General features: G+C 40.0%; 1 protein-coding gene across 1 annotated transcript; it reads right to left on the reverse strand.

Annotated features, from left to right (window-relative positions):
* Nucleotides 1-210: 210 nt before the first annotated feature.
* On the reverse strand, nucleotides 211-14,059 carry chrnb3a (cholinergic receptor nicotinic beta 3 subunit a). The gene is made up of 9 exons (XM_042436178.1): nucleotides 13,984-14,059; nucleotides 12,998-13,440; nucleotides 6,274-6,425; nucleotides 4,396-4,440; nucleotides 3,280-3,389; nucleotides 2,548-3,061; nucleotides 1,372-1,562; nucleotides 1,070-1,286; nucleotides 211-775 (listed from the first exon to the last, which is right to left on the reverse strand). The coding sequence occupies exons 2-9, from the start codon at nucleotides 13,050-13,052 to the stop codon at nucleotides 644-646; spliced, it is 1,416 nt and encodes a 471-aa protein (XP_042292112.1). The 5' UTR covers nucleotides 13,053-13,440; nucleotides 13,984-14,059; the 3' UTR covers nucleotides 211-643.
* Between the last annotated feature and the right edge of the window lie 1,090 nt (nucleotides 14,060-15,149).

Genomic DNA, 15,149 nt, shown 5'->3' on the forward strand with positions numbered 1-15,149 from the left:
TTCTCTTGCAAAAGAAAAAGATGTTTGCTGCCATTTAGTGGTGATACTGTGTCATTACAACCCAAAACCCAACCTAAGTGTTCCACTGCATGACGTCTACTGTAGTCCATCCTCTAGTATTTCATGACACTTGCATAACATAATCATGTTTGTCCTGAAAAAATCAATAAACATTGATTTTGTACATCAGATTTCTTTTTATTATCATCATTATTACAGCACATTAAGTACAGCTTGGCAACATACTGTAGTGCATGTGACACACAAAACAACTCATTATTGATGGAGTGATACTGTGAAAGTGGTTGCATGTATTATTACAATGCCACAGTTATACAAACATGGATATTGAAAATCATACACGCTACTATAACCTGCTTATTGCTGTCAGTCGTTTGCACTCCTGTGCATGCACTTTACACTGAATGACAAGCTGCATCTAGAATATTACAGTATCCAGTAGTCATTACAGGCTGCAAACAATACTGTAGGGAGGTAAAAGTTTGTAGTTTGAGCTTATTTCTACAAAAAAAATATACAATACAGTTGTTTTATTGAGCTTATCAATAAATCATAGTCAAAGACCAACTGGAAAACAAGAATGAGCTGTTGAAGAGTATTTATGAGTGTGTGTTTGTGTTCATTAAGGTGAGCTGAGGTACATCTGCAGCGCAGGGGTGAAGATTAGGACTGTTCCTAATATTGACACTGTTAGGAAGGCCCAGAGGAAAATCCTGTCCAACACCTGAGCCACAAACTTCCAGTCTTGTACTACCTGAATGAGAGACACAGAGAGAGAGGGATGTATAGACAGATTAAGAGAGGCAGAAACAAAAAGAGTCCACAGGTGTTGATGTGAAACTTAAGCAACAACATCTGTTATTCAGGACACAAGGGCGATTCTGTGTCCCTTTATAACACTTATAGAGCAAAGACGAAATCAGTTAGGAGCAAAATTTTAACGAGCAAGAAGCTGTAATAGTATAAAAAATTCAAAGAGAACGTCGCACAACATGAATGCAGAAACATTTCATCCCACGCCTTCCCTCATGCCCACCCACTCACACACCTCTCGTATGAAGTGCTCCTTTTTGATGTGACGGCTGATGTAGCGAACTGAATTTGTAGCTTTCTCCAGCATGGCAAGCCAGGCTTGGTTCTCGTCCTCCTTCCCTCCGAGGGGTCCTCTCTGCTGGCCGGCACTGTGGCCAGGAACCCCCCTCCTCCCTGCACCTCTGCGGGGCTTCAGCTCAGGGCTGCGCATCTCAATATCTGGGAAGTGGTATCTAAGAATAGTGGAAACAATTGATTTCACATATGTATCCTGTCATATACATGGGTAGATATTCAATACAGGTGATCCTATTTTACCTGTCAGTGTGCCCCCTCATACACAGCAGTCTGGGCAGTCTCTGAAGGAAAAGGCTCTTTACCCAGGGGGCCATGGGGTGGTAGGTTGCAGAGGAGCGATGATGGACATTAATGACAAAGACGGTGACGATGATGGAGAAGGTGACAAAGATCATGATGAACAGCAGGTACTCTCCGATTAGTGGGATCACCTGGGACAAAAAATAAATAAAATGGTTAAGGAATCAGACAAGACTCTAAAGTATATATTTGTTTCCTCAGGAAATAAAGAATATATTTCATAGATGGAGCCTGTTTAGTGACCATAGTTTATTTAATACTTAGTATTTAAGTACATTTACTGAAGTACTGTACTCACATACTTGTACTTCACTTGAGAATTACAAAGTATGATGCATTGTTACTCATTAAAGGCCCTGCATACCCACAAGGGTATTTTCAGTGATGTGGCTGATCAGACCTACTCTGGTTGGAGTTATGCAAAGCTGCCTATGCTGGGATTGATGTGAGGTTACCAGGTACTAATAAGAATGATGATGCCACTGAAGTCCCAAAAAGTTTATTTTTTTTAAAATCATTTTGTACAAGATAAAAGCTTTTGCACACAAATTATTATTCTGTGGCCTTAAGATTAAAAATATATAATGATCTGAAATGGGCCATTATGCATACTGAACACTTACTTTGGATGGTTTAAGTGCATTTACTTATTTATTTTTACACTGTGGTGTTACTACTTTTAACTTAAGTAAAGAATTTGAATACTTCTTCCATCACTTTTGAGTTCTGTATACCACATAAATAACCCTCAATGGACAATTTGGCCAACATTATAAAAGCATTTTAACAGACGAATACTAATACTTATAATGGACTATACTGTAGAGTAAAAAGTATATGATTTTGAATGATGTCATTTTAAGCTCTGCTTTTCAGTTGTGTTCTACATTGGGCTGAGAAGTGTCTGAAGCCAGTAGCTTGTTAATTGAGTTGACATGCAATAAGCTGCAGGTAATTGAGAGGACTGTGGCTGTGGTCTGTGTTAATTAGGTCATACTGCAAATAAGATTACAATTAGGATAACTGAACACATGAAGTGTGGAAAGAAAAAAATACAGTTGAGTAGGACCTTTTGAAGTCACATCGACTTCAATGTAAACTTTCAAGGTTGCCCACCTTTGAGGATGATGGAATAATTTCTTCTATGACCAGGAGGAACACAGTCAGTGACACCAGCACAGATGTGGAAAGTGACAGTTTCTCTCCCTCGTCTGATGGCAAATAGAACACTAGTACAGTAAGAAAGGACAGGCCGAGGCATGGGATGATGAGGAACAGGGTGTAGAACAAGGGCAGCCTCTTGAGGATGAAGGAGTAGGTTACAAATGGGTACCAGTAAACCCCGTCTCTCCTGCTTCCTTTGACTCCTGTAGCATTGAGGATTTCCCACTCGCCGTTATCAAAGAAGTCTTTGCGGTCCACATAGTGATCCACCAGGACCAGATCCACCATATTTCCATCATAAGTCCAGGAGCCAAACTTCATGGAGCAGTTCTGTCGGTCGAAGGGGAAGAAGGTTACGTCCATGGTGCAGGAAGACTTGTAGCTGGCAGGTGGGGTCCATGTTATGGTACCATCCCAGCGCACAATGGCTTTTGTCATCAGGGAACCCTCAAAGCGACCATCCGCACTGGTAGTAGATGGGAAAGAGAGGGAGAGGAGAAAGTTAAGAAAAAGCCACGATCACTGGGTAAGGTAATGTGTAAGAGAAACGCAGAGGCAGAGAACCAAGTGTGAGAGACAGCAATAAGGAAAGGCAAATTGATTTAGGTTACAAATATGTATCAGAGTTATCAAGCACAGCCTGAGAATGTGTTGCTGATGAGCACAGAGTGCTGCATAACTCACTTTTCATACAGGACGATGTCAGGCAGCCATATAGTCTCTGAAGGCACTCTGATGGAGGTAATGCCTGCATAGTCATCTGGGTTCCACTTCAGCTTCACGTCAACCCACTCCTTTTAAAAAAACATGAATCCATACAATGCATGATTGGTTCATTGTTGATGTAGAATGATCAGATAATGACATGGTTAAGTGCATATTCTTCCATTTCAGCACGATGGACAGCAGTCAAATTCAGAGCAAAAACCACGTGTATGTAGTCATTGTACTGTATAATATAGTTTCATTGTCCCTTTTCCCCAGTTTGTTAATGTGTCCATGATCATTACCACATTTGCGTATAATTGATTCAAAATCAAATTGAGTAAATGTCTTTTGAGTTTTCCTCAACAATGAGGTTGTCATTTTGATTTTTAGTGACATCTCCACAACTATTGGATTGATTGACATGAAATGTGGTACACATGTTCATGTCCTCCTCAGGATGAATTGAAATCACTTGCTGATGCGTTAAGTTTTAGCTACGTTCTAGATGTAGCGATATCATTCCAAAATTTCTATTTGTCAAATATATTTGTTTATGAACTAACACCTGCAAAACTAATTGGGGATGCATTCGATATTCCCATCAGCCTCAGCTGTACTAGGCTACTTTGTGTTTAGTGCGTATTGGAAACTGTTAGCAAGCCACCATCACTGTACGTAATTACCCTTAGTAGACTCTTTAGTCTTGTTTTAGACTCTTTAGTCTTCTTTAGCCCCTGATAAGTTAAAGCCCTTAAATATCTCTTATACCCATTGGAAATTTGATGTAATTATTGACATTACTTGATACTTTTTAATATAACTTTTACATTGCATAGACCAGATTTTATGTCTCTTCATATTGTACCCTTGCATATCTAAATTCTGAAAATAACACTTGATTTGCTAGGTTTATTTAAATAGTCCTTCAGTAAAATCATACTACACCATACTGAGTGGCATCACACTACATTGCATCCTTTTATATACTATAGGGTATACTGATGGTTGATACCAAACCACAGTTACTAAAACAGCCATTCAAAATGTAGAGATCTAGTATCTGTGAAGAGTTTGGGAAGTGTTCATTTTTACCTGCCAGAGCCAGACATTTGTAGTCATCAGTTGGTTTTTTTCATCCTGCAGGAATAAAAGGGAAGAAATTTTGTTCACAGTTTATAAATCTTAGTGGCAGTTACTAGGAGCGATTAGAGGGGCTAATGAGGGGATGAGAAGCAAACCAGAAGCTGGAGACAAAAAGTTGAAAGTTGAGGAGGATGAAAGAAAGTACTTAAGCCCAGTTAGACAGGATTTTTTTTTCCAAAGTGGGTTAATTGCTTCTCTTGCTTGCCAGTAAGAAAGCACACAGGAACAGCTCGGGGGTTAAGTGCCTGGCTTCAGGGTATGTCTACGTTGAGCATTTAATGAGAGAGAGAGAGAAGCACAAGGGACTCTGCAGTGACCAGTATCACTGCTGTCTCATTTGCTCAACATGAAATGTTGACATATACTGTACTGTGCAAAAACAAATCAGAGAGGCATGGAGAGAGGGTGGCTGAGAGGAATAAGAGGATCGGTGTGTTCACTGTAAGCTGAAAGTGAAGTTTATGTGCAGGAAAAAGGTAAAAAAATAAAATAAAAGTAGAGTAGAGGGAAAACCTATGGGATAGATTTTTCAGTTTTTCGGCCCTTAAGAGGCACTGAGGTGAACCTTAAAACAAAGTATCAGTAGTTTAGTTAGACACCACAAGAGGGCACTCTACTAAATGTTATTTCTGAGACGGCAAGGGTATGAAGATCAGATGCTGATGTAGTCAAAATGTGGCCCTCTGTGGAGTTAGGGGAGCGGCTTTGTGTGTGTCCTTGTGTAAATAATAAATGCGATCTGGTTCCTCTCAGCCTGATGGCCTCATTACTTCCTCTGCTGCTATGAAAGACCACTTTGGACCTCTCTTTTAACCTCTCTTCCTCTCTCTTCTTTACACTCTCTATTCCACTCTTTGCCCCTTTAAATCCCTCAGCTCCTCACCCTCCTCCACTTATTTCCTCACACTTCTGGTCCTCAGTGTATCCTCTGTACTGTAGTTCCTCTACTGACCTCCTTTAACAGCCACTCTCTACAGCCTTTAATCACCATTCCTACCTTTCTCTGTCTTTGTATTTGTCTTCTCCTGCCCAAGTTATTAACCTTCCAGCCACCTCTTTATGTCTTGCCTCCCTCCAAATAATGAACAATATCTTCTATATTGTTCTGTCAGTTCCCTCCTTTGCCTCTTTCTTCTAAATAATCACCAGTCCTTGTGGCTGCTCTATATTCTCTTTTCCATCTCAGTAATGATGAGGTTTGCTTCCTTCCTCATGTCTTCTTTCCTTCCTTTCCTCTCTCATTCTGAAAAATATCCCCTGATCGTCAGAGGACTTTAACAGGATTTTATCAACCGTGTTACACAAGGCAGTTTTAATTTCTGCAGAGAGCTTCCTTAACAGGTGCATACAGTTTTAAATCTGTGTGCTGGGTTGCGTCTCCTCGAAGCATTACAACACTGCAGAGACAGTTTAAAATACCCTCATCTATCTAATATTAATCTAATACATAATATATAGCAGGGCCATCACTACACCACTGAGGACAATGAGGTCATGGCAGTTATTTAATTTTTTAGTAACCAAGAGGGAGTTTACATTCTCTAATTAAAAGACTTCAGTTTTAACTAAGAGAGTTTAATATTTTTGAATTTGCCCACTTTTAGGCCAACAAAATAATGCATAATTTAAGGCTTTAGCATTCTCAGCTTCTCCCGCTGAATTCTGGTCCTGGCAGTGTGGGATTTGAAACACAATTTAGACCTTCATGTTGGGAAACAAAATTTACACAACATACAGTTGAAAAGTTGACTGCATGAATAAATTATGAAATTTTCAAGTAAGCCTAATTCAACCCTTCTCTGTGTGTTCTGTGTGTGTTGTCCTCACCACATCAACCAGCTGTGAGATCTTCAGTCCAAAGCGTACAGTGATGGTGTCGTTGGCATGCTGGACAGGCCGCACCCACTTCTGGTAACCCCTGAAAAGGTTCCTCAACAAGGAATCCTCCATCTCCGCCAGCGACACAAAGTCCTCCTGAGCTGGAAGGAGCCAGAGAAGAAAGTAGTATTGAGGACAAAATCAAGAAGAAGTAAGTTTGGAGAGAAAACTGTATAGTGTGCACAAGGTTATAGTTATGGATATGATTATAAGTGGTGAAATTAGTAGAGCAATTGATTAACACTTAATTAATCTTCTTTGGATTTATCTTTTAATAAAAAAAGAAAGAAAAGAAAAAAGACCAAGAGTCTACAGCCACATTAGCACTAGAGGGGAAGTCACGGGATCACTTAAGTCATTCAGATGCATTGTTTGGGAATGTCTGCACAACATTTTGTGCCAATTAATTTAGTAGATGTAGAGATATTTCATCAGATAAATGAAAATTTTGACCTGCTGATGGTGCCAAATAAAAAGTCAGGGGATCACCAAATTCATCTTCTGGGTACTGTGAATATTAATAGCTCTAATTACTATTACATGAAATAGGTTTATGATAATCCATCCAATAGTTGTTTAGATAGTTCAGTGTGGACAAAAGTGGTGGACCGACTGACCAATTGACAACATTAACTGGTTTCAGATTCTCAAAGGTGAGGATTTGCTTTGATTTACTTCATTGTAAATATAATTTGTTGGGCAATTGGGAAGGAAGAGAGATAACAAAGGTCCTCTGCTGGACTTGAACTGTGGACATTGCGGTTATGTGGTAAGTAACCGTTAAACCAGTAAGCTGCCAGGGAACCGAGAGGTTTTGGACTGTTTGCTGGAAATTGAAATGATGGGCATTTTTCCTACATTTTCAGACATTGTATGAAGTAATTATGATTATAATAAAAATGAATCAGAAGAAATTAATTGATAAAAAAAAAAGTAAATTGAAGCCTTAATTATACGGATAGTTAGCTCATATGCATGTAATATTCATGTACACAGACAGATGTGCACAAGTTGTGCCTGAACAAAGTGAACTCTCTCAAGAGTCTAAAAAGCAAGTGGAAGCAAAAATTAAGTCAGTGCCTTAGAGTCAGACACACACACACACACACACACACTGTCAACCCCGGACTGACAGCTGGTCATGGCCGAGCAAATGCATCTAAGCTCCCAAGGCTGACAAAATGATCATGCTGACATGATCACCTCAGACAGAACAATTGCCAGGGGAGACGAGCTGAGCTCAGAGCGCTTTGTGCAGTCAGGCACAAGACATAATAGTCAGTTAAAGAGTGACGCTCACACTGAGCTGGAGACAGTACAACGAAGGAACAGTGCTTTCACTTCACCAGCCACTGTTAAGAGAGCAGACAGCTGCGAGATATCAGGTCTCTTAGGTAGACAATTAAAGAAAACACACTGTGATGTTTTCCACTTTTACAGAGAGCGACTTGACTCTGCAGTTAAAATATACTATTTATGTCAAAGCGTCGGTGTGAAACATGTTGTTTTCAATAAAAACTAAATGGTTTAGTCTAGTAGTCAGACTGCTCAGAGACTATTAAGTAAGTTCAAGTGCACATGCTCATCAAGAACTAAATGTCCAGATGTCCTTAAGCAAGACACTGAACCTCTTCACTGTTACTCACTGTACATAACTAAGATGCAGATGACAGCAACATTCGCTGGATGCTCAGAGCATTATTTGGTATTTGTACTGGAGCTGTAACTCAGCGGCTCTATCAGCACAGAGCTCTGAGCATTCATCCACATAAGAGGGCGATATTTGGCACTGCCTAAAGTATGTTAGTGTGGCAACACAGGGAGAGGCCAATAGACAGAAAAGAGAAGTTTGATTCAACAGCCTCTCAAACAAGGGGAATGGAGCAGAGGAGTGGAGAGAGCTGATAAGGAAAGAGAGAGGCAGAGTGACCCAGAGCAATTCCCTCTAGTGTCTGAGAGAGACAGAATGAGGGGGCAGGATAGAGGTTGGTACAGAAGGAGAAGTTAACTGGGGCAAGGGGAATGAGAACAGACAGCAAAACAGATAGCAGGGAGAAAACAAATTCCCATTTCAACTTGAGTCTTAAGACAGATAAGTCTCATCCCACAGTACATGCTACATACACTACACTACATAGTCTGCTGCTATAGTTTACAGGAGAGAGAGACAGGAAGGACTGTGTGGTTGTTTTAAACTTTCTCTGTTATGGACAGTAAAAGAAGAAGCAGTATCATCTTTCTCTGTGTTTAAATTTCTTGTTTAATTCATCACTTGTTCAGGGGGCTGTTTAGGTTTGAAGGTAGAATTTGTATTATACAAAAAATATGGTCAGGGTCAACATACATAGAAGGATAAGAAGAGCACAAAAGTCTGTATTACACCATACATAAAGTGATGGTCCAATTATTTTCATTATTGATTAATTTGCTAATTGTTTTCTCGATTAATCATTTGGTCTGTTAAAATGTCAGAAAATGGTGAAAAATGACCATTACCATTACAGTTTCCCAGAGTCCAACCGACGGTACAAAATCCAAAGATATCCAATTTACTATCACGTATGATGAAGAAAAGCATTAAATCATTACATTTGAGAAGTTAAAAACAGTAAATTTTTGTCATTTTTGCTTTTATGAAATTACTGAAATGATAATTTGATTTTCAAAATAGTTGCTGATTAATTTTCTGTCAATTGACTAATTGATTAATGGACTAATTGTTGAAGCTCTAATTACTATTACATTTTATTACTGGTAACTACACCTGCAACATGACACCTGTTTGGTGTCTTGGTAGTTGTTGGGGATTTGAGATTACTATTTTGGCAGGTATTATTGTCAACAAATCCATGAAAACATCAAAACCATTTCTCAATACTTTCCAACAAGCCCATTTCTTTCAACTGCAGACATAAATCTTTAAAAAACGTGTCACAAATATTTTAAAGAAAAAGGTAATGTAATTTCTTAAAACGGCTGGGCACTGTAGTTTTTAGATCTGTTACTTAAACAGGAGTAGATAGTGTATTTGTTGGGGACTAATTTAAACAGATTACTATCTACAGCAGCAGGACAATGTTGTGGGAATGACTTTAAAGATCCCCTCCAGACATGTTTTAAAGGTGCAGTGCATAGAATTTAGTGGCATCTAGCAGAACGCACTTGGCAGATATGGAATATAATATTCATAAGTATGTTTTCATTAGTGTATAATCACCTGAAAATAAAAATTGTTGTGTTGTTTTTGTTACCTTAGAATTATATCATAGCATAGGATGTGGGTCTTCTGCCACGGAGCCCGCCATGTTGCACCACCATGTCTCTACAGTAGCCCAGAACAGACAAATCAAACACTGGCTCTAGAAAGGGCCTTTCGCGTTTTTCACGTTTTTTGCAAGAACTGTAGGTTCTCCCGCATGCTTGGAAGGGGAGGGGCAGGAGAGGGGTTTTCAGTTGGTTGCAATCTGCAACCTCACCACTAGATGCCACTAAATCCTATACACTGGTCCTTAAAGATGTATATAAAATATTCTACTTTGAATAATAATTTGTGTCTAATATGTTTTTTCCATACAGAAAGTTAAATTATACTGTTAAAATCCTTAATATGAAATCAACTCCTCACCCTCAATAACAATTCCAGAATCTAGAAATATGTAACACAAGATGTCTCCTGCTTCACTATAAAGTCCATTCTCAGTCTATGTGCACTGGAGGCTTCAAGTTTCCACATCAAACTAGTGTAAGTTGAGTATTGGACCAATATTGGCTTCCAAACTATTTGTGATCATCATCATGCTCGTAGGCCCACCCCTTAGAATCAGATTTTCAATAAACACAGAGAAACTTTCTGCTTTCAGCAGAATGTGAAAACAGCCTTCCAGTGTCATACATCATTCAGCTCAAACATCCAACTGTAGGAACAAGAAGAAAAAAATTTTTTTGAGTGGAGAGAGACTTAAACTACAGTGCCCATATTCATTGTAATGAAAAAACATGTCACCAGGTGCAAGGGTGTGGCTCATTTATGTGTTTTTAGTCATTTTTGTCTTTTCATGGGATTTGTCGACAATTACAAAAATACAGAATATCACCATGCTTATATGGTATTTTTAAGTTCAAGCTAAGTAAATTTGGTAATGACTAGGTGATACATAGTCACACATATATGCATGTGTGCTGTTCGATGCTTGTGCGCATGTGTGGAAAAGAGAGACAGTGCTTTAGGCTGTGTGTGTGTGTCCACGGGCACAAATGCAACCTTGTTTTGCGTCTGTCTCCCTCTGTTTCCTTGGCGGTGTGTTGGAATCTGAACTTAAAGTACATGCCATGTTCAGAGTCAGACAGATTACCTCCTGTTGCATCAGATCCCCTGTAAAGCACTCAGTTTGTAAAGGCTTGAAATGGGGCACCAGTACACTCAGTCAGCTGAATCCCTATCATCATCTCTACAGGAAGCAGCTGTCTCAAGATCCTCATCAACAAAAACACAGGAGCCAAACTAGTAAAACACTGCAGGGATGGCTCCCTCTATAAGAGCCTGCTCCCTCACTTAGGTAGAGGCTGATTGCCTCTGTATGTGTGTGTGTGTGTGTGTGTGTGTGTGTGTGTGTGTGTGTGTGTGAGAGAGAGAGAGAGAGAGAGAGAGAGATTGGTTGATTGAGTAGAGGTAAAGGGGAGAGTATTGATTAGACCATATAGCATGATAGCTGGTGGGGGATGGGGTTGATTCTTTTAGGGAAATTATAATGCATTAGTGTGTGTGTGTAAGTGTGTGTATGTGCCTGTGTATTTGTTTGCATAAACAGAGGACAATGTACAGTATGCGCATAGATTGTATGTGTGCTGTGCACCTTTGCTGATGATTGACAAACCCAATCTGAAACACCCCATGGGCGACACAGTGGTACAATCACCTAGACACTGTCACCATCTGCTCGCCATGGAACCACAGTGGGATGTACCACTGAGAGGGGTAATGGGATGAGAGGGAAAACAGAGGGAAACCTATTGTTTTTCTTTACACACTAGTGCAAACGAAAGACAGTTTAACTTTAACTTAGCTTTCTCTCTGTGTACCGTTTCTGCTCTTTAAATCTGCCAATTGAGAGAAAAATAAAGAATGAGATGGGAGGAAGAATTACAATCTAAGCTGCTGCCCTGCTTTCGTTTGCCCACAATGCAACAAGACAGGTGCATCTGGGGGAGCCAAGATTTTTCACAATTGTTAACCCCATCAGTCATGATGCCCCTGAGGAATATGTGAACATACAAGCCCACACATGTTGTTCACACATGGTCATATGATGTCAAAGACAGTGACCATCACATGACCAGAGGTGAACACAGTATTTCATACATATGGTCACCTCAGTTTCTGTTGGAACTACTTTCTACCAGGGAAACAGCCTGTATGAAAACTACGATCACTGCTGTTAATTTATTACTGTCATTTTTCAAAGGAAATTCCATTAATCTATATTATACTAGTAGAGGAAATTGTAAAATCATAACACTCAAGATATCTGCAACACAATAAACAATGTTTTTTGTCTGTTTGTTTGTTTTTTCATACTTTGGGTGAACTGACCCTTTAAAATCCAGGCGTATCATCCCATGCCAAACTGTTTCCAATAGTGTCATTAATCAGAGCTCCTTTTCAGGTAATTCAGTGTCTGTTGAAAATGTGATTCCTCATGAAGTTAAGTGCATGCTGACACTGGGACAGCTACTTGGTAACTGAGGAGGGATTTATCATTTTCTCTCTAGTTCTCTCTCCTCTTGCGCGCGCGCACACAGACACACAGACACACACACACACACACACAGACACACAGTATGCATATATACAGCAAGGAGGATTTACAGTATGTGTTGCCAAGAGCCACTCCACTTCTGATTAGAGGGGTGTAAATACTTTACAGTAAGCTGATATAAACATGCACTGACACACGCAAACACACAGAGTGAGAGAGAGAGAGAGAGAGAGAGAGAGAGAGAGAGAGAGAGAGAGAAACAGACAGATAGGGAGAGAGAGAGAAACAGAGACAGATAGATAGAGAGAGAGAGAGAGAGAGAAAGGGAGAGAAGCTGTTGCACCAAGTCTGTTTCTATATTGCACAATCACAATATTTCATTTACTTTTGATAACAAAACCATATGAGACATATCCGAGTCGCAGCTTTATTATGTAAGGGAATTCTTCCTCTGTCCCATGTATTCAGTTCTATATTGCCCCATATTGTAGACTCGTATACAGCCTATCCTCAGCCATACATCCCCAGGAGGGCGCTGCGCTCCCGTTCTTTAATAAATGATGATTGTGCTCCACTCACCTGACCCCATCATTTTGTCCTGCTGCCTAGTACACGATTAGAAGCGCAATCATATCTGAATTATAAAACATGCCCGATTCAATATGAACTCTTTGCCTGTAATTACTGTTAGGAGCACTGGCCAGGACAGGACACCGCTTGCCCAAATAGTTTGTTGGATGAATGAGACTGTTCAGAGATGATGTGTTGTGATCGCGCACCACAATCTCAAATCCTCATCAGGTTTAAGATGTTTCTGCATTCTGAGATAATTGATCCTTTATTTGGTCAAACAGATGCTACCTGGCAGTTGCACAGCTTCAACAGTTTAAAGACGAACCTGTCTTCCAGGTCCTTACCTTGCATCCTGCCGAGAGCCAGGGAGAACCACAACACCGCAACCGCAAACTTCATGCTCCCTCTTATTGTAAATGGGACCGAACGGATTTCTCCACAGCGAAGATCAAATCATGTTCACACAGCGAGAGCGCAGTCCTGCGGGATGCATCACTTCAACAGGCAAGTGGAAGCTCCGGAGTATCACCGCTGTGTTGTCCAGTTTAAATAATGAAGGACAGCCGGTTGTTGGTGGCTTTGTATAACACGGACCGCCTTCACACCGTGGAGCAGCAGCTTGTGAGATTTTTTTTTCTCCCTCGCTGGTCTGCCGCCTGTTCAGTTTCCTCGCAGCCTCTTTCCGTTGCGTGTGTCCCGGTGCAGAGATGGATGCTGCCGAGCCCTGAGCCGGCTGAGGGCGGGCCGGGGGAGGGATGGCCCGTCAGAGGATGGAAGGAGGACAGATCTGGTCCCCATCCAGAGGGAAATAAATAAGTGAATAAATAAATTAAAATGAATAAATAAAGGAATGGGTACTAGGCCTGCTGCACACCATACTCATCCAAAATACAAACTTAGCCTACAGCAAAGATTTTAAGTGAATTTATTTGACATTAACGTTCCCTTTTTGCATGATTGTTACCTCGATCTAAACGAAATTGAATAATTGTGTTATTGTTTTGTTTTCTTAGGCTACATCTCATAATGTCATATTGGCATGATAATAACGATTTAGTCATTCATCAGTAAGTCACTTTTAACCATTCACACTATTAATTTGTTAATATATAGGTCCATTCATTTGGTAAATTTCAGTTGTGGTAGCAAATAATGTTGTATGCAAGGCCTTATTTAAATATTGTTTTAGGGCTTGCTACACACAAAAAACTCAATTCTGGACCATCTTAAAGCATCTTGGGATTCTCTGTAGTTGAACGTTTCAAGTTTGTTGCTCAGATGTGTGTAAAACTTGTAACCACACCCAACAGTGATGTCACAGCATACTTACCACACCCCAGAGGACACATAACCGCAGCATGGTGTGAAGTTAAACCACTGGAGGTCAGCAAAAACAAGACTTCCAGCTGCTAGTTAGTTGCTCTTTTTACATTTTCTGAGTGGGGAAGAGCAGGCTTTGGATTTCACATATGCAGTCAAGTGTCCATATGAACACTGAAAGAGGTTTTCCTCACTGTAATTATTCTTCCTGTTCATACTGGCAAAATTAAAAGATCCCTTTCAAACGTGCTGTGATGGAGGCCAAAATCCACAGTGTGTCCACAAAGTCATTTTGAGCAGAAATGCATTTTAAAAGTTGATGTGAAGCTTATATGAGGCTTCAGCAGTCTGAGTTAGTCATATCAAGCGGATATCTGACACATTTACAGTCTTCTTAGCATCAAATTCTCTCCTTGTGTTTCCTCGGACAGCATTTCCCTGTTGAGCTGCGGTGGAAGTATAGTAACAAAAAGAGGAACTTTAGCACTAAAAAGACTAACATTGAAAGATATTTACTTGATTTGACTCATTTGGACAAGTGAGGCTTCATATTGGCTTTAGATAAACTTTTAAAAACATTTTTGCACAGGAGGACTGTGGATCACTTCCATAGTAAGTGCATTTTGAAGGAATCTGCTAATGGTCAGTATGAACAGGAGGAATGATTACAGCAAAAAAAGACTGTTGTTTTAAGACAGACTTGAAAAATTGTGAGCCCCTCATTTAATTCTTAATGGTGAATTGAAACCTTTGACCTAAGCCAGAGAAGAAAGATTGGTGCTCAAAACTCTCGCCTTCATATCACCATCAGTCATGATCGGGACTTTGTTGGGCTTCAGCTCAAGTTACTGGCCAACAGTTCACTGGAGGGGCAAAAAATTGTGCTGAACTACTGTACTGTGCAGAGCTTACTATTTTAATACTTTATGCTTTATTAGTAACACTCATAGATGTCATGAAGCACTTTAGTTTATGATAAATTTCTTAAGATCCTCTTTCAGGAAGCACTGACCTGTAAGTTTCCTCTCAGAAGCGCATCACATTGTTTTATAGGCAGTGAGTCTGCAACATTATCGTAAATCATCAGAGAGGGCAATTTGATGCTTCATTTATTCGGCTACACACAGACACACAATTATACATGCCATGCCTTGCCATGTCACGCAATACTATACA

Source organism: Thunnus maccoyii, chromosome 2 (assembly GCF_910596095.1).
Source record: "Thunnus maccoyii chromosome 2, fThuMac1.1, whole genome shotgun sequence".
Lineage (NCBI taxonomy): Eukaryota > Metazoa > Chordata > Actinopteri > Scombriformes > Scombridae > Thunnus > Thunnus maccoyii.

What these genes read in the sequence shown, in the direction of transcription:
- chrnb3a (XM_042436178.1), bottom strand. Translation starts at nt 13,052, where the DNA reads ATGAAGTTTGCGGTTGCGGTGTTGTGGTTCTCCCTGGCTCTCGGCAGG. An exon ending in TCTCACAGCTGGTTGATGTG is followed by an intron (nt 4,441 to 6,273) that starts GTGAGGACAACA and finishes TTATTCCTGCAG; the next exon opens with GATGAAAAAAACCAACTGAT. An exon ending in TTATTCCATCATCCTCAAAG is followed by an intron (nt 1,563 to 2,547) that starts GTGGGCAACCTT and finishes TTTTTGTCCCAG; the next exon opens with GTGATCCCACTAATCGGAGA.